Below are 25,835 nucleotides of genomic sequence, written 5' to 3' on the forward strand. Positions count from 1 at the left end.
ATAGTAAAACAGCATTGAGTGATTCGCCAAGAGCGTGCACTTGCAAGGGTTTGACCCGAGATACCAACTTGACAGATGACGGATGGCTTTGCCGTCGCAGAAGCCCCTGCATTAGCACGCCCCCACTGTGCCGAGGGACGGGCTCCGTTCAAGGGAATGACGGGGTTGTGTTATGTCACGCAGGTTGTCGAGTTGAGTGTGCACTGGACAGCCGTTGGCCCATTAGCCACCACAAAGACCCGACTGTCTGCTCAGCCAAACAGCTCAGGGGCTCTGACCCGGGCACAAACAAACAGAAAGGAGACCAAATGATTAAAGGGCTGCACCCTTCCTTTCTTCTGCCTCCTTCATACTCTCTCTCTCTCCATCCGTTAGGCGCTTCCTCTGCCAGCTTATCGGCATCTGACCCCACGGACCGGCCCTCCTCTCCGAACAAAGTGCCTCCTCCGAGACAGAGAGGAGAGATGAGAGAACGTTGCGGCGTTGCTCAGCACGCAAAGCCAGCGCATGCTCTACAGAGCACTGGGTTCACACACACACACGCACACACACACACTTGAGATCAGTGCACCAGAGCTGTCACTGGGGCCGGTCGGGAGACGTGCAATAGCCTGACAGAGCTGAAGTGTTCACTGACACAGCAGCACATGGCGGAGACTCACAGTCTGTCCCTGTCGCCTCACATGACCAAGAGTCCATGTGTGTGTGTGTGTGTGTGTGTGTGTTTGTGTGTGTGTGTGTATATGTGTACGTGTGTGTGTGTGTGTGTGTGTGTGTGTATATTTTAAGGATGTGTGTGTGTTTCCTTTCTACATGAACACGTCTGCCGTTATGAGAATCCATTTACTATCTGCAGTGGTACATGCCATGATGAAAAATATATTTTAGGAAACTGCTCTTCCTTGTTAAATAGTCAACTTACTTATATAGATTTTACTTTGAGGTGGAATCTAAATTTCTGGGCCTTTAAATATGCTTGAACAAAAAAAAAAAACAGACACTGTGGCCAGCTGCACTGGTGTGCTGTGACGCGTTTGGGGGAGAATACTGGCAGCGGTGTCACGCGTAGACCGACATCAAATACATTTTTCCTCCTTTAATGAGCTCTCAGGACAGAGTGATGCTATGTTTTCACCGGGATAAGATTTCACCGGGATAAGAGAGACAGGTGTCCACATTTGGTTGTTTTTCCTAGACATATTGTCACACTTAATGTGTGGCTGCTGCTGTTTGCAGTGGAAAAAAATCAGTTTGAATGCATCGTGATGCATTTTATGTCTGTAAAAGTTAAATTTGACAGGAATAAAATAAAAAGAGAAGAATAGGGTGTGAGCAATTGTTTCCTCATCGTTGACATTATTATTATTATTATTGTTCACGCCTGTGCCTGTCCTGGGCAGTGTGAGCATCTTATCTGAACTCACCTTGTGCTATCATCAGCATTGTCGTCATCTTCGTCATCCCCCGTGGCAGGAAGCCCGCCGTTTCACTTCCGTTTCTGTGATATGAGGGTGATGTAAATAACGTCACAAGTTTTGTCTGAAGCTGATATGTGTCTCACATCACTTTGATGATCTTGTTCATAACAGACTCGTATGTAATAACGAACCTCTTTTGCCCCCCTCCTCAGTGTAAACAGCTTCCTGGATGATGATGGGACATGTATGCCTTGTCAAACACAGGTATGACTGATTGTGACTAATAGCACAGTGTATTCCATCCACTGTCAATATTCGCGGGAAATGTACGTCACTTGCTCATTTGCATTTCCTGCTACAGTGACGCCCCTACACGTCAACGGTGTTCCCTTACTTTGCGGTCACAAACACAGTTGCATGGTTTCAAAATGCGGTCGATTGCGTTGTTTTGTGACACCGCACTGTAGGAGGCGCGCACATGTTCGGTTTACACTTATATTTATTCGTGTTCGAGTTGCCTACTGTGCAGAATCAGTGCTACACTTCCTGGATCGCCTGACACACAGCTGGTGGCAGAGGGTGGAGCCTGATTGGCCCAACACGTGGACCAGACCGAGAGGTGCGTCAACATGGGGGGGGGCGGGGGGGTTCTTTGTAGGGGTTTTATTATGGTCTATGTTGATGACCCCTTTTTGTTTTCAAATGGTTTGATCAGCCGGTATATATCTCTTCATTTGTTTGCAGTCATTCATTTTACTGTAGCTGTATTTGGTACTTTTTTTAACTATTAATAATATTATTAATAATAATAATAATAATAATAAATGTCATTTATAGAGCACTTTTCATTGCTAAAAGTGTTAAATTAAGTGTGATTAAACTACCCGACATCAAAAATAGCTGTGCCTCAGCCAGCTAAGAATTTAGATTCTTACACATAACTGCATCAGTCAAATTTCAATAATACAATCTGTAACACTCACAGGGCTATTTCTCACCATAAGGAGTATTTTCACTCTCTCTCTTGTCTTTGTCTTAAACAGTGAATTCGAAAGGTAGGAGCGTGCTGAGGTGCTGAGCCTCAGATAGTCTGTGCCTCAGATAGTCTGTGCTTGTTTTCTTTGAGTCTCAACAGTCTCCTTCTGCATGTGTGTGTGTGTTTGTGTGTATGTATGTCAGCACTCAGCAGGCAGTGAGTGGGTGGACAGAGACCACATACAGTAGCTTTACGCATAATGGATATTGGATTAGACATCACAGTCCCTCTGTGAAATAAAAGACCCACCATGCACAATGAACCCTGACAACACGACTGCTTCTGCGAAGTTCATGTGAGGTCAGAAATGATCTATCTATCTGTAGAATATGTCTAACCAGCCATGGGTGGCTTGATGCAATACATATTATTCAAGCTGCCTACTTTTATTTCCAAGCCCAGCGAACCCAAACACAACACATTTAAAAATGCACATTTTTGAGCAGATTTTTTTAAAGCCATTGGTGTTGCTACAGAGCACATTTCAGTCTCTTATCACCTGCCATGGTACTGTATAAAAAAACTGGTAAAAAGAAGGGTTTTCATAATAATTACAACAATAAAGAAAGAGTTAAAACACTGCAGTGCTCTGGTCTAGACAGTACATTTTATTTCACTTAAGCTCCATAGCCGACATATCAGTTTATATGCTGGCGCAGTGAGTACACACTGTATCTACAGCGCAAATGATATCTAACGGCGGTGCTCGGCCCGAAAGCAGCAGCCTGATAACACTCTCCCTTTGTTCTGCTGATTAAAAGCCTGCGCGCAGTTTGACCCCGTGGTTCGACCTCGCCACGGCGGCATTGGTTGTGATGTCCGCTGCCACAGGTGAGGAGTAGATAAAGACAAAAAATGTATGAGAGGATACTTTTTATTCGTCCATGAATTGATAAATTACTGAACGTAAACTGATTAGGGGTTTATAGAGTATGTCGTCATATCATTTTCAGAACCAGTGAGAGAAATCATTGAATGAATATGAAGATGCGAGTCCATAATACTACTATTTGTGTAGGATCGATGAATTGGGAATAAGCATGTTTTTTTTAAATCCAATTATGGTCTAATCCAATTTACTTGTCTGAGAAGAAAAGGGGACATTTTTTTCCGAAACACAACGCTGAGCTAAAAGGCGGCGTTGCCATTACTAATGGATGGTCTCAGTTCAGCTTCCCAAGTCAAGACGGAGTTGCTTTATTCTCAACAACCTGATGCCTCTTCATCAACTTTAATAGAAAGCATTCGGAATATTATCATTAGAGAGCAAACAAATGATGTGTATAAATGAAACGGGATGAAATGTATGGTTAATTAACTATAACCCATATGATGAGTTTGTTATCAATAAATTCGGCAAGTTAAAAAGAAAAGAAATGAAGCAAAATGTGAAGATTTTTAAATGAAACCTTACCGTATTTATTTAGGCTTCATTCATTTAACCTCATTTACAGTGTGTAAATTTACAGACAGTACACATAACATTTAAGTTTTTCAACAGGATGGTGCGTCTTCTTGGCCGAGTGGGGGGGAAGCCGACTCTCGCTTGACAAATGAGCACAGGACACGTTGGTGGGACCTGACTCGAGCGCATTTTTATTGAATGTTTATAACTGTTAAAAACATGTATAAAATTGGTCCTGTTTCAGAAACAAGGCACGCATAGTCATGTCAATGTTCAGTGTTCATGTCATTATTAGCATTATCATTTCTCAGCATCAGCATCATCAGCAGGTTCCATCCCAGTATTTGTCTAATAGTAGTATCAAGCATTCCCTAATATAAAAACAACGTTCCAATTTTCTTTTCTCTTTTTTTTTGTTCCACAGAGGTTAAAATTTTATTCCGAGCAGCAAGACAATATTCATGCAAAGACGGGAGAACATAACGAGCTGACTGGACTGATGGGTCTTTAATAGTAGGTCTCTCGTTCCACCCAACCTGAGAGGACACACAAAGGGGAGAAAACAAACACACACATGGTTTAGACGCAACTTCAGAGGGAGATCGAAAAGAGCCACATTTCTCCACCCTCACAGAGAGTGAGTAGAGAGCAAAAACACAATGAAAATGGGCAGCAGGGAGGGAGAAGAAAGAGAAAGAGGCACAGATGTAAGGAAAAACAAACATACAGAGGGGGAGAGAAGAAGTAAAGGTGATAAAAAGATGGATTCTGGGGCTCACCTCCTGGGCTGCGTCTGAGGATCAGCTTACGGATTTCATCATAGATAAAGATGAGCAGGGAGTATGGGAAGGCGCAGAACCACCAGTTGGGCCTGGAGAAAAGAAAAACACACATACACAAAAAGACGTGAGAAACTGATCCGGAGGGCCGAGGCCTGGATGAGCAACATGCGGACAGAGTCGTCTTGCTGGTTGATTTGCGATTTTGGTGAGTTTGTCTGTTTGACTCACTTGAGTGGGTACATTCTGAGGGCGACGTCCATGCCGGGGCAATAGGACAGGAAGGCGGCCAGGGCGGTTTCCTCAAACAGCCCGAAGATCAGGATCTTGTTCCTGAAACGCACAGTCGAACAATCAAGAGTCAACTGTTTGAGAGAATGACATCCGAAACCCCAAACAGACTGAAAATAGCTTGATGCCAGGATCTCAAACTATAACTAACATTGAGCCAAGGACCTGAAATGCCTTTTAAATACAGTTCATCTTGTTTATAGCCCAAAATAAACACAGAGGTTAACTGGAGTTCTTCTCGGAGGAGCACAACAGCTACAGCGCACTGCGAACAGGCAACATGGCATTTACAAAAGGCGTCTGTTTCAGTAGCAGTAGCTTTTGTTTATCTGGGGACTTTAAACAGTTCAGAGTTGTTGGAGAGACAAAACCACTGTGTGTTCCTGTACTCACTTCATGCCCTGTTGGAAGACAGAATTCCTCCTGGTCTTGCAGATGATCAGATCGGCCCACTGCACGATGACGATGCTGGCGAAGAACGCCGTGTGGCAGGTGAACTCCACGATCTTCCTCTGCTCATAAGTCTGACGGGGGGGGGGGGGGGGGGGGGGGGGGAATACAGAGTTTACAAACGTGGTGTCGATGGCCAAATTTTAATCTTTACTTGTGCTCAGTCTGATAAATGTTACCGACCCACTGCTGGCCATAGCTGTCCTCCAGGTCGTTGACGTATTTGTTATCCCATGACACCCTGATGCCCACCAGCCTGGAGGGCAGGAAGCCATTTTCAGCCAGGATCACAAAGTAGGTGAAGAACCCTGCGAGCGCCTGGATCATGCCTGCAGGAAAGAGACGTAATAGGATGAAGGCTCCGACATCTGACAAGCTGATAATTCATAAATCTTATAAACAAGGATTGAAATTTAGTTTGTCTTTTGAGAAATGTCACTCTGCAAGAATGAATATAGTTCATTTGTTTGGCGTCGATACATGATTAGGTAAACAAATTGGCTTTTTTAGGGTAAATGAGATGAACGAGGAAGTGAATGACTGAGTCAGTAGAATTGATTAATAACGGGGGGGACTTTTTTATTTTGGGTATAACCATTTTGTAATTGGATGATTAATGGATAATGAGTAAACAAATAAATGAGATTAGGTTGTCTTCAGAGGAAATCGGAGGCATAATCAAATGAACCTGATTGACTGCTCCTTAAATGAATGTAATCTTGTGAAACTTGTGAGATGAATAAAGCATAAACATACAATTTGATCACTTTAGATGTTTGGCAAGAGGCAAAGATACATAATGGGAGAATTAGTCAAGAGTCGAGAGGGTTAACATATCGTCAATTCAACTTTGAGGAATGTAAAACTAGTACCAAACAATCATTAGCTTGTGTTTTGCTCATATAAGGTATTTCAGGAAGTTCAGGAGAGCGACAACCTATTCTTGGCTTCATTACTGAAGACAGAGACGCTTCTCTCTCGTCAATCAAACACACACACACACTCTAGTTCCCTATCAGTAGAAGCCTATTTCTGGTGCATGCCACTCTGCTGGTTATCTTGGACCACCCAGACACTGAGCTGCCTTTCCAGAAAGAAAGAAAAAAAATCTACCAAGGAACCATGCGCAGCGTGGTTCTGCTTTTAATTTCATCACTCACCTATCTGTCCGTAGGCGATGCTGATGAGCCTCTCGTTCACCAGTTTGTCTGTTTTGGGGTTTCTGGGCTGCCTCTTCATGATGTCGCTCTCGGCTGCTTCGTAAGCCAGGGAGATGGCCGGGACCTGGGAGACGGATCAGAGCACTGATCAATGAACAGGACACACCTCACAAAAGCCCGTCATCAAACCAAATGATGGACCATTGTGTCAGGAAACGTCAACTCCACAATTAACAATATATTGAACATTTTTGTTTGAAAGCAGGGTAGACTTTACATTTCAGTTTTTTAAATTGTTACAGATTCACAGTTGCTGAAGTAATCAACTAATCACAAATGCAAACTTTTGATCTCTCACTTACACCACATTGTTAAAAAGAATTTACACAACCGCAACACAAAGGCAGTGAGAGGCAATCAATGCCCTCTGTCTTTACCATGTCAGTTCCCAGGTCGATACAGAGGATGGTGACGGTTCCCAGGGGCAGAGGGATGTTGGCGATGATGAAGAGGAGGAAGGGTGTAATCTCGGGGATGTTGCTGGTCAGTGTGTAGGCGATGGACTTCTTCAGGTTGTCAAAGATCAGACGACCTGTGGAGAGCACAAATTCATGAAGTCAATGCTATAAATCCGCTTCCAGAAATCTTTGGCAGGTGTTTGAATGTTCTGCACAATCTTCTACCTTCTTCCACTCCTGTGACAATGGAAGCGAAGTTGTCGTCCAGCAGGATCATGTCGGCGGCCTGCTTCGAAACATCTGACCCGGCGATCCCCATGGCAACGCCGATGTCAGCCTTCTTCAGAGCGGGAGAGTCGTTCACACCATCACCTGTCACGGCCACGATGGCACCCTGCCGAGAGAGAGGGAAGAGGAGAGGAAGGTAAACATCAAACTTTAAGATTTATGAAAAGACAGAAGATATTTCTGTTCTCCGAAATACTATTTTCTATTGCTGCCTACTACTTCGTTCTAATGTGCTCCTTTAAACGCTGATTCTCCTTTGATTCAAATTGAAACTGAACAGTCGGGTAATGCCAACAATTAACAAAAGCATTCAAATGAATAAATAATAGTCAAAGTCCACGCGACGCTACAATAACAGTTCTATTCTGCCTACCATCGCACTCGTGAATATTCATATGTGCGCGTGAGCTCACAGCTTGACAGATGCTGCCACCGACTCAGTCATCAGACCAAAGCAGTGATCATAAACAAGCATCAGGGGCGTAGGGATATCAAATATTCACGAGTGCATTTTACAGAATAGGTCGCAGGCACACGCCAAGTTTGCCAAAATGTAAAAACAGGAAGTAAAAATTGATGCTGAGGCTCACAAGAGGCAGAAAATTTCTCTACAGATGTTTTCAGACAGGGACTTTGGTTCCAGACTCCAGACATTTGACGGAATTCCACTAAGAGGCTGGCAGGAAAGGCTCCGGACACTGTCCCCGGCAACATTTGTAGACATTTGCCTGGAATGGACTTGCGTAAATGTCTGAAAGCAGCTTATGACACACACGTATATAATTTTAAAAAAGGTCTACCTGTCTCTGGCAGCCCTCCACAATGATCAGCTTCTGCTGCGGGGAGGTCCTGGCAAAAACGATCTCGGTGTGATACTTGAGGATGTCGTCGAGCTGCTCCGGGCTGAGGTCCTTCAGGTCTCCACCGTGGACCACGCAGGCCTTGGCATCTCTGGAGAACAACACAGCGTGTGAGGTCAGCACTTTAACTCATTCGGACATTTGTTACGGAGTTCTCTGCAGGCCCAGATGGACCGAACCGAGCGATATGCCAACAGGGTTCCTCAGTGTTGTCAGTACCTCGGGTTGACTTCGTTGATCGGGATGTTCAGACGGGCAGCAATGTCCTCGATGGTCTCGTTGCCTTCAGAGATGATTCCCACGCCCTTAGCGATGGCCTTAGCTGTGATTGGATGATCACCTGTCACCATGATAACCTAGGAGAAGAGATATGCGTGCGGACGAATTCAAGGCACCAACACGTGAACAACTTTTAAGAGATGTGAAAGAAAAATACGGTCTCTATTTTGGGCTTTAGAGGCACACCTTGATTCCGGCACTCCTGCATTTGCCGACAGCGTCGGGCACAGCGGCTCGTGGAGGGTCGATCATGGACATGAGGCCGATGAAGCACAAGTTCTCCGTGGGGAAGTTCACCTCCTCCATGTTGAATTCGAAGCCCTCTGCAAACTGGTCATCGGGCAGGTTGAAGTGGCAGAAACCTGAATGGCAATAACATTGCGTTTGATCATCATGCAAACAGCAAGTTTACCTTTCAAGTGGCCCTGAAAGTATTTATCGGTGACCGTCCATCCTTACCCAGCACTCGCTCTCCGAGACCTCCAAGTTCCAGGTAGGCGTTCTGGAAAGCGTCTTTCATCTCATCGTCTAGCGGCTGCTCTTTGCCCTGCATCATGATGGTGGAGCAGCGGTCCAGGATCCTCTCCGGGGCACCCTTCATCACCAGCAGGTGCTTGGACTCCCCTTCGGCCGAATTATTGTGAATGGAAAGCTAGGGGGGCACATAGGAAAAAGTATCCGGCGTCAACGGTATAGGACCAAGGACTTTAAATTGATTAAAATAATGGAATTTTTGCAAACCTGGTACTTGTTGGTGGAGTTGAATGGGATCTCAGAAATCTTGGGGCTTTTCTGTCTCATCTCCTGGACTGATCCGCAGCACAGCTCAATACATTTCAGCAGAGCTGACTCTGAGGCGTCACCGGCCACATCCCTCTGGTGGAGGAAGATGTAGACAGGAGACAATCATCAAACATTTTGATATGTTTTTAGTCAGATATTAAGACTTTATAAACAGTCTGTGAGCTGAGCGAACAAACTTCGAATAGACTTCAATGGCACAACGGACCAACATCGCTACAACCCTTTTTGCATTCATCTGCAATGCAAAAAGATAGACAGGTGATGGAGATTATTCAGAAAATTCCTTTTGCTTTTGTGAAAGGGACTGTAGGGGAAAAAGAATGAGCATTGAGAGAGAATGACTTATGATAATTAGAGCCACGATGCCAGTCAGACATCTACATCTACATGTGAGTGTGTGTGTGTGTGTGTGTATGTTCAGGGGGTGGTGCGTTAAGGATAATTATTGGATTGCGACGTGTGTGCATTCACTCCGGGGAGAGTGATATTAGGTGGAAAACAAGCCTGAGTGGTAAACATCTCTGGAGAAGAAACATATCATTTTATGCATTTTGTATAACATTTTACAGAGTAGAAATTGCTATATACTTTTTTCAAGATCTACATATTTGGTTGTATTTTATTTTTAATTATAGTTATTTAGAATAAAGTTTATGGTTAATCTGTAAAATATCGTGGCCCAATTACATTTCTGATGCAGTTAATATTTCCTTTCACCAACAGTGAGGAGAAATAAAATTTCAATTTATTTTGAATAAGCAGCATTCACAAAGTACACTTGAACGCGAGATGCCAATATCAGTAGAAAAACAAGAACAATATGAGGGAGGAATTGTTTGAAAAAATTGATGTGCAGAGCAACTAAAGGCTTAGAACAGCAGGGGAGGCTTTCTTGTTGTTGAGCAAGGAAATACAGACGTCTCTTTTTAGTTTTAAGAGTTAATTATTTCCCTCGTAGCATCACAAGACCCATGTGAAAAACTCAGGAACGGCTTACTAATAGGCATAATTTATTCAAGTAAAAAGAAGAATAAGAGGAAAAGGAATGTTCAGGAGTATTCACGAACCTTTAGGATGGGCAGGCCGCTCTGTTCCGCCAGGAAGACGGCGCGGTTGCAAAGTCCAGCGATCCTGGCCAGGGCGGCCCAGGTGGATGAGCTCCTGTCGAAGGAGGCACCGCTCTGGTTCTCGGTGGTGTCGGCCTCGTGGATCTGGTTGTCGAACCACATGTGGGCCACGGTCATCCTGTTCTGGGTCAGGGTGCCTGTCTTGTCGGAGCAGATGGTGGAGGTGGAGCCCAGGGTCTCCACGGCTTCCAAGTTCTTCACCAGGCAGTTCTTCTTGGCCATGCGCTTTGCGGTCAGGGTCAGACACACCTAGAGGGGTCGCTTGGGTTAGTTAAGAGCCGAGTCTTCTTTTAATACACAAGAACCACCGGGACTCACGGTGACAGTCGCCAGGAGACCTTCGGGCACGTTGGCGACGATGATACCGATGAGGAAGATGACGGCCTCCAGCCAGGAGTATCCCAGGATGAGGGAGAGGACAAAGAAAGAGACACCCAGGAAGACGGCCACGCCGGTGATTATGTGGATGAAGTGCTCGATCTCGATGGAGATGGGAGTGCGTCCGACTTCGAGTCCAGAGGCAAGCGTGGCGATGCGGCCCATGACGGTGCGGTCTCCAGTACTGATCACGACGCCACGGGCAGTTCCTGTCGGGAGAATGATTGTTTCTTTTAAAGTGACAAAAAAAAACGCAGCATCTTTGAACTATCTGAATGTACCTTCGACACAGTTGGTGGAGAAGAAAGCGATGTTCCTGGTCTCCAGCGGGTTCTCATTGGAGAAGTCAGGAGTACGAGTCTGGGGCTCTGATTCACCAGTCAGAGAGGAGTTATCCACCTGAGAAATGAGACATAGACTGAGATTTATGGGGAAAATAAATAACAAAAAAAAGGAGAGTAAAATAGATGAAGAAACAGGGCAACGCAGCTGCCAAGAAATTCAGCGCTGGAGGAGGAAAACAAAAGATTCTGCTCTGCCGACATTCCTTTTTTTCCCCGAGGTTAAAACTGCTACTGGTGGAGAGACGGCACAGTCTGGTCAAATGTTGAAGATTTTAGGGTCCATGATGGAGCAACAGCTAAATGATGCACGAGCAAGGTGAAAAGACGGATATAATAAAGACTGATGCAGAGGTTGAAGGAAAAGCACAGGGCATAATTGGCAGAAAAATGGGTCACAGACAAGTTTGAAATCCACATTACAGACGACAGAGGGGTTGCACTTTAGCGCTGAGCTTTCATCAAGTCAATGCTTTTGAGTTCTAAAAGAAATACACATCACGAGCCTCAAGAGGTTCAAAGCAGTGACAAAATGGTCGACTAAAGCATAGCAGCAGACAGAAATGAAAAAAAAAATCAAGGTTTCCCTTTAATGTTTTGATGGAGACGGGGTTATGAAGGCAGGAAAAGAGAAGAAAACAACTGGTTTCGAGAGCACGCACCTTGCAACCGTGGGCCGAGATGATTCGCAGATCGGCCGGGATCCTGTCGCCGCCTTTCACCTCCACCAAGTCGCCGACCACCACCTCCTCAGCGTTGATGCTCTTCTTCTCGCCGTCACGGACGACCAGGGCTTGCTACGAGACAAGACGTGACGGAGACAAGACACTTGTGTAAGACAAAGGAGAAAAAGCGATACTGCCGGTTCAATCCTCCGGCCGCTTCAGCCGCCTAAGGTTTAAATTGCGAGGGGGGTTACCTGTGGGACCAGGTTCTTGAAGGAGTCCATGATCTTGGAGCTCTTGGCCTCTTGGTAGTAGGAGAAGCAACCAGTGATGATGACGACAGCAGAAAGCACCACACCCAGGTACAACTGTGAACGGACAAGGCGCCAAAAAATGATCAGGACACCTGAGTAAGTAAAATTACTTCTTCTTTTGTCGCCTGGCTCGTCATTTTCGACTTTGTCACATTAACACGCCCCGGAAATATTTCAAGGACCTTTTCTTACATTGTCATTTGCGGGCTCATCTTCCATTGCAGCCTGGATACCGTAGGCCAGGAAACAGAGGACGGCACCAGTCCACAGAAGCATGGAGAAACCGCCAAACATCTGAATGTAGACAGAGCAGAGAGGGGACAAAAATTATTTTACACACAAACTTTTACCTTGAAAGGAATCAAAATCGACAAATGTACAAGGCAGAATGCGCCCAGAGTGGACTTTCCCCAGTCGTGACCGTGACAGTTACCTGTTTGCAGAATTTGACCCACTCAGGGGTGGTGGGCGGGGGAGTGAGGGCGTTGGGCCCATCACGGGCCAGGTTCTCAGCAGCTTTCGCACCTGTCAAACCCTGATACAAGGAGACGACAGACATTCAGAAGCCAGGTAATCGACCATTTCTAAATATGAATACAATGTTTTTTAAGCACTTCCTTATCGTTTGCCAGCCAAATTGCACATAAAAACACACACCCACTGACATGTATCTAAGTCCACGGGGAACTGAAGGTGCAACTAGTTGCCTAGCAACACAGTATCAACAGAAGAAAAGCAGGTAGGAGGAAAAAAATCAGTGAAGGATACGGTGGAAAGGAAAAAAAGATGAGGCAAATAGAAATCATGCAGCTAATAAATTATTCACAACCGCCGTATGCAGGCGCACGCAGAGCTCGGAGACCCCAGTTTAGAGGGACTGATTGAGCATTCTCCTTGATCTCTCCTGCATGTCCACGAGCACATTTACATGAGGCGAGCGGGTTGAGTTGGAGTTTGTGATTAAATGAGCATGGGGGTTTGTCGGGTGGTCTTAAGCCCTGTTGGGCTCTCGGTTCAGACCAAAAAACATTTAAAGCCAGTCTGGTGAAAACGTGCGTCTGTTTGCGCATGCCGATTTCTAGACGTGTCCTCGCAACTGTTTTCAAGTCTCACGCAAATAAAATAGTTCAATAAGGAGGGGGAAAGAAATCATCCATCTCCTCCGTCACTCCTCTTTTTGTCTCCGCCATTCTCCTTTTCCCCGCGATCGTTGGTTCTCAATCGACGCCCTCCGAGTAATAAACCCAGGGAAGCCTGACCCTGAAGAGAGAGATTGCACCCTCGATGACTCTTCCCCTCGTTCTGCGAGAGAAGATCTCTCCCTTCTTCAAACAAACCAAGTTCCCTCGTCTAATTCATCTAAACCTCATCAATCATCCATCAGCTGAATGTCAACTGTCATGCCGGGGGGCGGGGGATTGTGATTTAATGGCAGACGGCAGCCAATATGCTGCTGATATTTGATATTTATTTGATCTCCGTGACAAACAGTGACACTTTGATGGAAACACTCTTTTCAAAATTGCACCACGATGCCAGACAAGAACACCTGCTGCAAAAATTACTTTTTAAGGATGCAGGCGAGACACACTCGGTGTAACACATTCAGAAACACACACACATCATCTGGTCTCACTCACATTGCTGAGGTCTGTTCCATATTTGCGATTGAGCTCATCCAGGGTCAGCTTGTGATCATCCTGCACAGAGAAGAGACAGTGGCATCAGTCCAGTGTTTACGTCTGTGTGAGTGTGAGTCTGTGTGAGTGTGTGTGTGTGTGTGTGTGTGTGTTCAATATGCCAAAAGCCAAAAGCCAGTGACATTTACAGTGCATTGTGTGCTGACCTTTCATTTCAAAATGACTACCTCTCATTAGGTAGAGCTGGAACAATGACAAGAGAAATGTTCACAGTTTAGGGAAGAGGATGGATGGAAGGATGGATGAGGAGCCAATAAAAGACACGAGGCAGGGAAAAAGGGAGTGAGAGGAAGAGAGAGAAAATGGAAGAATGTGTTGTGATATAAGGAGAGGGAGTTGGGAAAGAACAAATTACACAAATTCAAGGTATGTGGAATTATTAAGAAGCTAATTTTAAAGGTAGAATAGACTGTGATGGATTCACAAATCAAACTATATCTACTCTACTTAGTTCTTGTATTTGGTTTGACATGACAGTGAGCTGGCGAGTGCACGAAGGGAGAAGAAATAAACACAAGGAAGAGGAGGGGTTCGTCGTGTTGGAGGCGGGAGACCGTGGACAATCAGAGGATGCGGTGAAGTGAAGCCGAGACTCTCACCATATCCACTTCCTTCTTCAGCTCGTCCATGTCCTTTTCTTTCTTCTTCCCCTTCGCTTTCTTCTTGCTGCACTGCTCCGAGGTAGCAGCCAGCTCATACTGCTCACGTCCTTCCTGGAAACACGAAGGAGGGAGATGAAAAAATAAATAAAAGAGACACTGTATAGTAGCCCCCCATACCAAGTCTTTCATCTCAACCCAAGCCATGGTTATCACGGCACTGGCTGATTTGTGGGTGATATCGAGTGATGAGCAACGCTGCTTTCAGCGGAGATGGAGACAACTGGGACCCAATGTGGGCAGCAGAAAAGTAAAAACCCCTGAAGGTTCAGAAATATTTACCTGTTGTCATACCAACTCTACTCACAGGCAATGGGCTGGTTCGAATTATATGCAGGTCAATATTTCATCAAAGCTACAACACGCAGGAATGAATTCTGAAGCATTAATACAGATACTTTGGTCAACGATGCCCTCGAGGGGCCTGTATTATCTCTACAATAATAAATTACTGTAAAATTAAATAGTCTTCAACTAGTAATCATTGGTCCAGAGCTCCTAAAAAATATTTGCTTTCGTCCAAAACCTCATCCTAAACTGTACCCAATGGCAGTGTCAATCAAAATACTAAAATAGTTTTCATTGGGTAATTTTAGGGGAAGATGAAAACTCATTCAAGAGCAAATAAAAAATGATCATTTGCCTTTTTGTCATATTGCATCTTTTTTTTAAGCCTCCATGTGGGACAATGCACTTAGAACCCGATAAGATCAAAAAAACAGATTGGACTGATAAAAAAAGGAAAAAAAGAGGCACTTCTTAACTTGTCACATAGATTTGGGTTAAATTTAGGACGAGCATAGAGTGAAAAAAGTTTTTTGTCCAGGCTTTATCCTTACCACTGCCATCTGTCGCTACAAACAGACGTCCACCGGGAACCACTCTTTCAGATTTTGCAAACTTTTGAAAGGCTTCCCATTTTGAAAGTTTCCCTTTAAAAAAAAAAATCACTAGACCGCTTGCTTTACACGTCTCATCTTTCATATGTGGATTTTCGGGCATTAATCCCGAGAAATCCGTGCAGAGGCCCAACGCAGGATATGAAACATTCTGCCCCGCGAGGGGACGCTTAAATTTGTTTGAAAGCGTGCAAAAAGTGCAAAAGTGCAAACTTTAAGAACGCTCTGCATGTGTTCCTGTCCTGAAATGAGATTTCAAACATAGGGTCATCTTAGCAATAAAGGATGTCACTGTCCCCCGGGCTTTAATACACAGTGCTCTATTCACTCACCAACAGGCTTTCCATACACATAACCTCAACCAGTTAAATTCCTCAGCCAACCGCAGAGCGGAGTCACTTACTGGTGATCACACTTCGGGACATTTTGTTGACTTGTTGACTCGACACAGACTCTCTCGCAGTAGGCAAGAGGCATTTTAACTAAATGAAGAACGTCTAAGTTTAGACCTTGTCACAATAAGAAAGCACACGCTTCTGGTAGAGAAATGTCCTTTATTTTTGTGTGACTCGTCTCTCTCTTGACATCCCTGGTCACACCATTAGCTCTGGCACTCCCTGTCCCCCACTTTTCTCTCTGCTGTCTCCTCTACAGATCCCCCCCCCTCTCATTATAAGCAGCCGCTGTGGCTGACAGAGCAACAAAGGCTCGAGCGAAAGATAGTGTCTTCCAGACGGCTGTAAGCCAGAGAGGGTGCAGGAGATGGGGTGACAGAAAGAGAGGGTGAGATAACCGAGACAAAGTCGGCGGGAGGGGGAGACGACTAGAAGCCTCTCACATGCAACAGTTGAACAGAGGCGGTGGGTGCTACGGCATGCAGGACATGCACTGATATTCAAGTTCCCCAGAGGAGTCGTCCCACACTGACTTGACGCGTCTCACAGCACCACGTGCAGGTTTTTAGTTTCAGTTGACGTCTGCGAGATGGATCGGCGCACAAACTTTTTCATTTCCAACAGGACGAGGGCCAAGGACGTCAGTGACCCTCTGCCCTGTTGACCCACACCACCTCGGTATTTACCTGCTGTGATTGTGAGCCTGTTGACATGCACAGCCTCAGGGAGCCCCGAGTATTGCCCTAAACCCTTAATCTTGTTTCCTTTTTAATGTTTGTTTCAACCTTTTCCTCCTACAGATTTAAGATAATCACTTGGTGATGTTTTATCCTACTGCGATTGGTACGACTCCCGAAAAGGACAATGCAATTTTGGCTCTAATTACATGGAAATGGAGCCCGTGTGCTCAGGCAGCTCAATTGGAACGTGTTCGTTAATGTTTGCAGGAAGCAGGTACCGCTGTAGTTGTTACAGAAAATCTGAAAAAAGGTCATAGAGAGTGAAAGAGATGGAGGAAAGGGAGCTGCTGCTGATTTCAAGTGGAGACTTCGTCAAAGAAAAGAGATCCATATAAATCCATTTGTCTTGGCTGTCAAATTCAATATGTTTTTGAACATTTGAACAATATACTATATTCATTTTGCAATATAAGGATAATGTAATAACTTAACTACGTGCAGTCCACAATGAGCAATTACAGATGTAATAAACATGTGTTTGTAGCCGTCGCCCTAATGGGACATCATCACTGAACAGGTCAAACGTGTAGGCTTCTTAGTGTGTGTGTGTGTGTGTGTGTGCGGATCACAGACGGAGGGAAAGCCAAATCTTTCAGGTAGGTAACACAGGATCGCACCCCTGTAAGCCAGCATTGATTAGCAGTTAAGGCTCATCTATAATTCAACACTGTACAGGGATCAGAGGTGTTAGCATGTTAGCAGGGAGGGAGGCCGCCCAATGACTACTAATGAGCCATTAGTCCGCATGCAATAACCACAGTGTGCAGCAGCCATTTTGAAAACTCTTCCTGGAGGTGATATTTTGGACCCGAGTGAGGCGCCACCACGCGAGCACCACCAAATACGGACGTCCGGGGACACAGTCCTAATTTGTGGAAATATGCCGACTGAAGTTGTTTTTCTATTGCACTCGACTTTTCAAAAGTTTCCCAGGGAAGCGCCGGAGCTGCCTGTGATCCCAGCACATGTTGTTATTGTTGCGTGAGCCTCCTGGTTGGTTAAAGCTGGGAAAACATTGAGCCTGGTTCTGGATCGCTGGGGCCGCATCTTAACCTCTGAACACCCCGGGGGGCCGCCAGGGGCCATCTGGCTTTAGGCAAATAATCTGCAAACAGTGGGTCAGCGCCTGCGATCGGAACACACACGTATACACACACGAGAGGAGTTCACGTACTAAAGTCCTGTTATCTGCAAGTTTTCATCTGCGTTTTTGCTTTTCAGCACCGTCTATCGCCTGCTTCGCTGACGCAATTGCAGCTTTGGTTTGGCAAGTTCCTTCAAGCGGCACTGGCGTCTTAGTTCCGTTGTCACTTTTCTTTCATTTATCCCATTAAAAAGGCATTCACAGCTTATCCATCTAACTCATCTCCGATCAGACAACCGCTTTACAGGAACAAAAAACATTTCAGTTTTTTAAGTCTTTTATTTAGTACCACATATTCACACCTTTTCCCCTGAGAAATTGGTGCACGTAAACCCCCCCGACCACTCGCACGCGATTGACATTTTTTCCTCTTTCTGCTTATTGCACTTTAATAACTCTGTATTTGTTCGTGGAGTTTGGTGACTGCACATACAGTGATTATCGGCTGAACACTCAGAACTGTGTGCAGGGCCTTCAAGGGAGAATCCCTTTTAAAGAACGGATGGTCTCGGTCTTAAACTGACGAGACCACAACCAAATCAACTTGTTGTAAAAAGAAAAAGGGGAAAAAAAAGCTGTCATCATCTCACTCCTACTCTACAGAAATGAGGGCACCCAGGCCAAACCACTTCCTGGTGAATTTCCTTCTTCAATGAAAGCACCGCACATGTCACTCGACTGATTAGACACCATAAAGCTGAGAGCTGAGCTTCAGCCTATAGAGTTTATGATCAGTACTGTATTACTGTATGCGTTTTGTCGAATAAAAAACAAAATAAAATAATAGTTTTCAGTATCAAGCCAGATTTCTTTTCCCTGCATGTGTGGAGGAGGCCTTGGAGCACAATTTAGATTCTCATGTTAGGAAATAAACTGTGATGACCTTAGCACGGACTAGTGACCCTAGTCTTTCTGAGCTCTCGGCCACAGCTCTGGTTTATGGCATGAATAGCACGGAGACCATCTTGTACGGGACACCACAGCCCACATGGTTTCTGATGTTTGGCAATGCTGCAGCACAGCTCAAAGCCTGGATAATTGCACTACTCGTCAGGCGGTGGATGCTCCAGTGAGGCTTTTTATGCCCAATGCTGTTCTAAAGCTGTTAGGAGTTCACAGATCTGATGCTGGTTGTCGGTGCCATTTTACGATTTACGGGGGAAAGCTCTTGCAGCAGAGATGCCACCCGTGTTCTGATCCACAGTGGATTTGCTTCGATAAAAAAAGGGGGGGGGGGGAGTTGTCTTCTTTTTACGACGCGCCGCTTTTCAGATCAAAGACAATTGCCCCCCGGAGACGAGAAAATAATTACAAACCTTTCAAGGTTGTCAACAGCGCCGGGGTTGTTGGAGAGCGTGGGACGACGATGTATTGATAGTACAAAGGGAAAGGAGATGAGTGGAAGGCATGGAGACCAGAGATGGATGGGCTGGACGCAAAGAGATGGCAGAAGTCGCTCTCACACACACACAACAAGAGCCTACTGGATGCAGAACAATGGCCCTTTGTGCTGCTAAGACAAAATCTGCACAAAAAACACAAACAAAACACACCAATCTTTCCATGTGACTGTTAAGACCACGGGCACGAGGAGCTGCTTTATCTGCCAGTGACGCTGACCAACGCCATATTTCCTCACCCTCCGTGGAGATTTGTGGAAATACAACAATGGAACTAATGCGCCAATGAACAAAACCTGACAAAAATGAAGCTTATTATTGTGCGTGTGTTGCCTGCAAGATACGTTTTCGGGCTACAGCCGGGATTTGAACACCTTCTTAGGGGCAGCTTACAGACGGAAATATCCCTTATTCTGTTGTGTTCAGTTATTCCTTCTATTTGTGTTGTTTTGATGTTTGAGCTAAGCCCAAAACTGGCCTCGACTCAGCGGGAGAGACAGAGTGAAGTGACCTTCAGACGTTGCACACCTTGGTCAGCAAACTGAAATGAAAGTTGCCTGGACAAATGGTGTAGAGTGAACGAGCGAAAAAAGGGAGGATTCGAGTGAGGGAGGACACAAAGAGTCCTTTCAAGAGAAACGGAACAGAAGAGTGACCGACTCAACCCGCCTGAGAGAGCGACGTCCTGGAGGCTCACGCGTATCGGAGGATAGCGTTTGGCCAAGTGGTCGCATATTTTAAAGAACACACTTTTTTTTACAGGCAGAATAAGAATCTAATTCTGACGAGAAGCCGTTGCTGGTGCTTCATACACAAGCTGCTCATTCAACTGTGGCGACACACACACACACACACACACACACACACACACACACACACACACACACACACACACACACACACACACACACACACACACACACACACACACACACACACACACACACACACACACACACACACACACACACACACACACACACAGTCCTGGAACTTTGCCCGGTTGCTACCGGCGACTATTACCGCACCTCTTGAGATATGTGAATGGGCAATCACGTGTTGCAGCTTTCCCCAACCCCCCCTCTCTCTCACTTTCCTCTATTCTTTCACTTCCACAAACTCTCTAAAGAAAGTGTGTTAATAAATAGGGGGGGCCGTGTTTAACACTCCCTCCACGTCCCCTGCAACTTTCAGCTCTCCTCCCCAAGCAGAACAAAAAGTGTGCGGACGGATGAATGAATCCATGAATCAATGGCCTTCCTTGTTGGAAACTTTTCTTGGAAGCTTCTCGGCTGCTGGCTGGCTGCGACGAAAAGACCTCAAACTGAATCTCTCCCCCTCGGCTCATGAAGTTCAACGTTATGACGCCATTAGTGACGAGTCTCTCACACAACATCTCTGAGAAGTTGTTGTGGAGTTCAAAAAGGAGCACGTCCCCTGAGGCTGTTCGATGAACCGAACGAAAACCTTTAAAGTTCATCTTTTTGTTTTTAGTATATATTTATTTATTATTATTTACTTATATTTAGCTGCAGCAGGCGACTATTTCATCGCACACAAGGACTCTCATTGGTTCTTTACGTGGGAAAAAGCAAGCGTCTTAAGAGCCGAACCGGCAACCTGGAGTTCCTCTGGACTGGAATTCATGAGCCAGTAAATCAATGTTGTTTCCCCCCCCACCCTTTCAGACCTCGGCCACGCCTCCGCTGCATTAACCAGCCAAGACGCCATAGCTACAAGTTGCATAATTTCCTCTAAGCAGGGGGGCTGAGTGGGTCACGCATATTTGCATAAAATATTCAAACTTCCTGTCTTTTCATGTCGTCAAACTCACATAAACACAGTGCCCAATGACTCGGGGGCTACGGTGCTGAAGACCTGGATTGTGACGTGTCTGGATTATGGCGTGGGAAACATATTATACATATAAACATATTTCTTCATCTGGGAGATGCGCAGACAGCGTGCTCTGCTCCGGAGCTTGTTATTTTTAACCGCGAACATTCAACATTGCGGCCGAGCAACAGGCATGGCAGTGAAAGTTCAAAGAACGGCCCCAGAAAACAAAAAGTCAAGCAGCTCAAGCTGCTTAGCCAAACAGAGGCGGAGAGGGAGCGAGCTGGCATGTGAGAGAGGGAGGGAGGGAGTGAAGAAAAGACAAAAGAGCAAAAGAACAGCAAATTAAAAAAAAGGTTGATGAAACAAGGTACAGCAACAACGCGACAGTTGGATTTACTGACTGAAGTCAGAGATGGAGAGAGTGTGTATGTATGTGAAAGAGGGAAGACAGAGGAAAGAGGGAGCACATTGTGTTCTGTCACAGACGTGGGGTGGCGTGTGACAAAAGGCCCGGTTAATACGCAATGACTGCCGAGCGGAAAGAATGTTAAATCCTCAGAGAGAGAGAGAGAGGGAGGGAGGGAGAGGGAGAGGAGAGAAGGAAAACAGGTACACGCAGAGTAGAACAAGAGGGAAACGGACTGTGAAGAATGGATGTGAAGGTGCAGCCGGGGAGCCCCCGTTGGCTGAGTTGAACAGTGGACCGGGGGGGCTGTAGTTCCGTTTACAGTGGGGTGAGCGGTGAGGAGGACAAGCGGCAGAGTCACTGAAGGGAGGGTTCCTCAAGTATGTGTGGGGGGGAAAACTGTTTATCCTCTCTGCTGCTCAGACCTGCTCCTCGCGCCTCTGAGTAGAGGGAGACGGGTCTGGATTCGGTCCATTTATGGGCGTCTATAAAAAAAATTGTAGATGAAAAGACACGGGCCATGAATAAAACCCACTGGGCTAACGAGCATCGGTGAACCCATCAGCTCATGATAGGTCACGTTAAGTTACCTGCAGGGCGGCGTGTGTCTTCACAAAGTGCGGCCGACATTACAAGCCGCCCAGTGAAGTGGCAGAGACTAGAGTAGATTGAGTCAGGTGAGACACTGAAACGTTTAGCGCGATTCCCACCCGTCGGTCTCCCGTGAGTTTTCCCCAGCTGTCTATGAAGCACTGCTGCCTAGTTAACCAGTCAGTGGTGACAAGTGATGCATCACCATCCGTATTAACTTAGTAGTTACAGCCCAAGTTGCCTTGCAATGAATCATTCGTTAGGGTAAATGAACGGCATTAAAGTTATATATATATTTAAGGATATATTGCTGTTTTCAGCCACACCCCTGCGTCTTCCCCTCCTTCCTCTAAAATCATGTCTGGGAGCCAAGTTGCTTCACGGTGGCAATGCAGCAACTGGTGCCTCTTGCCTCCTGTAAATACTCCCCCCCCCCCGCCACCTCCCTCCTTCAAGCAATCAATCCCTCCTCTTGCTCCTCTCTGCTCGCTTGCTTTTCTTGACCATTTCGTGCAATTGGAAAACACTGGAAAGCCTGAAAAGGGGCAGGAGAACGGTGATCTCTTGATAGAAATGAGCGGTAGGGGGATGTCAAAAACACAGGGGCGAGATTCATCATTAAAAAAAAAAATCAAAGCTGCGTGCCTCTGCTCATACCTACGTTCCGTGCCACTGCCTTGATCCCTCTCCATTACAAACACCCCCCCTCCTCCTCCATCTCTCTGTCCTTATACCAGGAATGCTTGGGCAGGAAAAGGAGGGGAGAGACACAGTGGGGAAGTGGATGGAGGTTGGATGGGGGCAGGGCATGGCTTTCATCACATATGGGAGGAAGAAAAAAAAAACTAAAACTGCAGCAGCAGTCAAGAAGATAGAGCGAGTGAGAATGGTTATTGGGTGTCGTGGAGAAAAGGAGGACGGAGAGCGAGACCGAATGAGCCTTTCTGCATCGCATCTCCCGCCAGATCTCTCAGTCCACCTTTCCTCTCCCTCCCTCCGCCCGTCCGTCCGTCTCTCCATCCCTTGCAGGCTGAATCTATAATGAGTGTTTCTGGTGAGCAGCATGGCAGGGTGTGGCGACTGCCTATATTTCACACGACAGGGTTCGATTCCATGCCATAGGTCTGTGGAAAAGAACAGCCGTGTGTGTGTGTGTGTGTGTGTTGTGCCTGAAAAATTTAAACTAACAAGAAGAACAAGTGCTGCTTGCAAGTCTAGGTTGTGTCTCCAAGCCGTTCTTCTTTTTTTTGAAGGATGCCTCTGGTGAAAAATCTCACGCTCTCAGGGAAAATAATACAGAGGAAGACAGATTTTCCTACTAGGCTCACAATGACAACGTCGACGAACAACTTTCACACTATTGATACGTGATATGAAGAGATCAATAGGTTGTTTTTTCATCATCGAAGGATGATGTCATTTCCATTGACATGAAATTCCAAGCTTGGAAAAGTGGTGAGGAAATGCAAAGGGAAAAACAACAACAATCAAAACTTTGATTATTTTTGTTGCACATTCCTAACGCATCACACAGAAAGTGTTGCAGCCCCTTAACCCCGAATAAGTGTGTAGATGTGACTTTAGATAAGAGTGAAGAGAATTGGTCACAGAGCTCCACATCTCAGAGGAAACACAAAAAGGGGTGGGGGCTGTACTTTAAAACACATCCCTCCCACTGGCCAGGCTCGTTCTACCCAGAATACACAGCTGGACTAGAAAAGTACCACAATATATTTAAAAAAAAAAACTGCACAAGGTTACAATCTAGCAAATGTTAGCAGCCTAGCAATATGAAGGCATTTCACACGTATCTGGAGTTTTTTCTTGAACTACTCAAGTTAGCCCATAAATTGCCCAGCGGTCCCTGAAGTACCCCCCCGCAACCAATCACATTCACACTGCCGCTCTCTCAAGTTCCGAACGCAGTTTTCCTTTCCCACGGCCGCACTTGCGCAGCTCGACGCCGCTTCACGGAGAAACTTTTTTTTTGACAGCCCGGGCCGTTCCGAGAACTCTTCCCCCCGTTATGTAACCGCGGACTCCCGACTCGGGCCCGTTAGACGGCGCTCCTCGGAAAAAAAGCATCTTTGGAGAGCGGACGGGCAGAAAGTTCCTCTTCCTCCCCGCGCGCGCACACAGCCCGAGCAGATGACAGGGACATAAAAAGGGGGTCTCTCTCTCTCTCGGGGATGAAAACACGGAAGTACGTTTTTTCCCCCCCGAGGTCGCAGGCATTTTGTGAGGGAGAAAAACGAGGCTTCTTTTAAAAACGCATTTTTAACGCGTCCCCCGTCGCTTTAGCAAACCACTTGTTTGAATGGTGAAGTTTTAACCCCAATCCCACTTTAGCCCCCTCACACACGCAGCAGCATCTGTAAACTGAAACAAAAGGAAAACATTTATACTCACTCCTCTTCCCATGGTCACTTAAGTCGTTGACTCGATTCTTCCCAGTTCGAGTAAAAAATTTTTTTAAAAATCTAAGAAACGACAAATCCAAATTAAAAATGTATGTACATTTAAATATATATATATATTTATATATATATTAAAAGAAGAGCATGGATGTAGCCGTTGTTTTTTTCTGTTTTTTCTTTTCTGTTTTTTTTTTTCTTTCTGTCAGCACGTGTCACTCCTCCGGAACACACATCCGAGCTCGCGAGCCGCCGCGGCAGACCCTCCAATACTTATAGACGGCGTTCCTTCCATTGTGACGTCGACGCCGTTTGCCATGGTAACCCCACGGAGGGAGGCGGGGCGTCTTCCATTAGTGGACGTTTTTCTTTTTTTTTCTCTCTCTCTCTCTCTCTCTCTCTCTCTCTCTCTCACACACACACACACACAGATACACTTACAGGACTCAAACACACATGTCGGAGACAGCAATAACTACTTGAAAATAAATTGCCAACATTGGAGGATTATAAAACAGAATGATGGAGCAAGTATGAGGAAAAAAATATATTCAACATTTGCTCACAGTTCACCAAATGTTCATCTTAGTCAAATCTCATTTGCGTAATCCACACCAAAAGCAAAGCATGAATACAACAAATACAACAGCCGCTTGTTGAGCTGCTTCTCATGATAAAACTCGCCAACAAGGCAAAGAAAGCGAGCTCACGGAATGTGAGACTATTCCTTTAAAGGCCCAGCTATATAGGCCACCTGCTTTTTAACCACATAGCGGAAATTGTAAACAAATAAAATGGCAGCACTGAAGTAGGTTACTGCTTTTTCAAATAAAAATTAATTAATTAAGTTCTGTTTCTCTCTTGGTCTATTGGCTTAAAATGTTAATTCTGCCCCAACTGTTGAGCTTCAAACAGACGCAAGCGTACGCAAGGCAGCCATCATCAAGTGCATAGTCAAAAACAAGTGTACCTCCAGCATGAATGCTCTGCTGTGAAAAGAGGCCCACCACCCCCACACCCTACTCTGCCACAGACACACGCACACACACACACACACAGACCGACATCTCCTTTTCCATGCTGCTTAGACAAGGTTGTTTTGCTGATAGCGGACGGGCAACTTCTGAACCCTCTGCTCCTAAAGTGCAGCACCATGAGCCATTGTGTCGCTGTAGAAGCATTGCTCGTGGTGTCACATACCCGATTAGTGCCTCGCCATGTCAGCCGTGTGTTTTGGTCGTATTGCGGAAGAAAATGAAAGAATGTGTTTAGTTGTTTCATGATACCGACAGAAGTGCTGGTTGAAATTCCCCACCCGCCCCTTAACTCCCTGTCTCCACTGTCCCCTGCTGGCTCCAGGATGCTCCATGACCCCATGCCCACTGTGGAGATGCTTCCATGTGGAGACCCTGCTGACTGTCAAGTTGCGGCCGCGTTAGCGAGTCTGGCTGTGCCGTATCCCCGGCAGCAGCAAACACTCTTATGGTCCATTTGCATCTGTTCCAGGAGCTCCCTAACAAAAAACCTTCCATCCCACAACACAAACGAGAGATTTAGTCTTTCATCCCCGGATCTGTGCCCCTGAAATCAGCAAC

General features: G+C 45.7%; 1 protein-coding gene across 1 annotated transcript; it reads right to left on the reverse strand.

Annotated features, from left to right (window-relative positions):
• Positions 1–4,027: 4,027 nt before the first annotated feature.
• Positions 4,028–24,499, reverse strand: LOC118303640 (sodium/potassium-transporting ATPase subunit alpha-1). The gene is made up of 23 exons (XM_035629597.2): positions 24,236–24,499; positions 14,353–14,466; positions 13,694–13,753; positions 12,487–12,588; positions 12,246–12,347; positions 11,994–12,107; positions 11,737–11,871; positions 11,015–11,132; positions 10,674–10,942; positions 10,296–10,604; positions 9,166–9,300; positions 8,884–9,076; positions 8,611–8,786; positions 8,365–8,501; positions 8,086–8,236; positions 7,223–7,391; positions 6,977–7,131; positions 6,540–6,663; positions 5,563–5,708; positions 5,323–5,453; positions 4,870–4,971; positions 4,639–4,730; positions 4,028–4,395 (listed from the first exon to the last, which is right to left on the reverse strand). The coding sequence occupies exons 1-23, from the start codon at positions 24,245–24,247 to the stop codon at positions 4,367–4,369; spliced, it is 3,075 nt and encodes a 1,024-aa protein (XP_035485490.1). The 5' UTR covers positions 24,248–24,499; the 3' UTR covers positions 4,028–4,366.
• Positions 24,500–25,835: the final 1,336 nt, after the last annotated feature.

The sequence above is a fragment of the Scophthalmus maximus genome, chromosome 1 (genome assembly GCF_022379125.1).
Source record: "Scophthalmus maximus strain ysfricsl-2021 chromosome 1, ASM2237912v1, whole genome shotgun sequence".
Classification (NCBI taxonomy): Eukaryota; Metazoa; Chordata; class Actinopteri; order Pleuronectiformes; family Scophthalmidae; genus Scophthalmus; species Scophthalmus maximus.

Coding starts and splice junctions, on each gene's coding strand:
- LOC118303640 (XM_035629597.2), bottom strand. Junction 4,972..5,322: donor GTCTTCCAACAGGGCATGAA/GTGAGTACAGGA, acceptor TGTGCGTTTCAG/GAACAAGATCCTGATCTTCG. Junction 4,396..4,638: donor CCTCAGACGCAGCCCAGGAG/GTGAGCCCCAGA, acceptor GTGTCCTCTCAG/GTTGGGTGGAACGAGAGACC.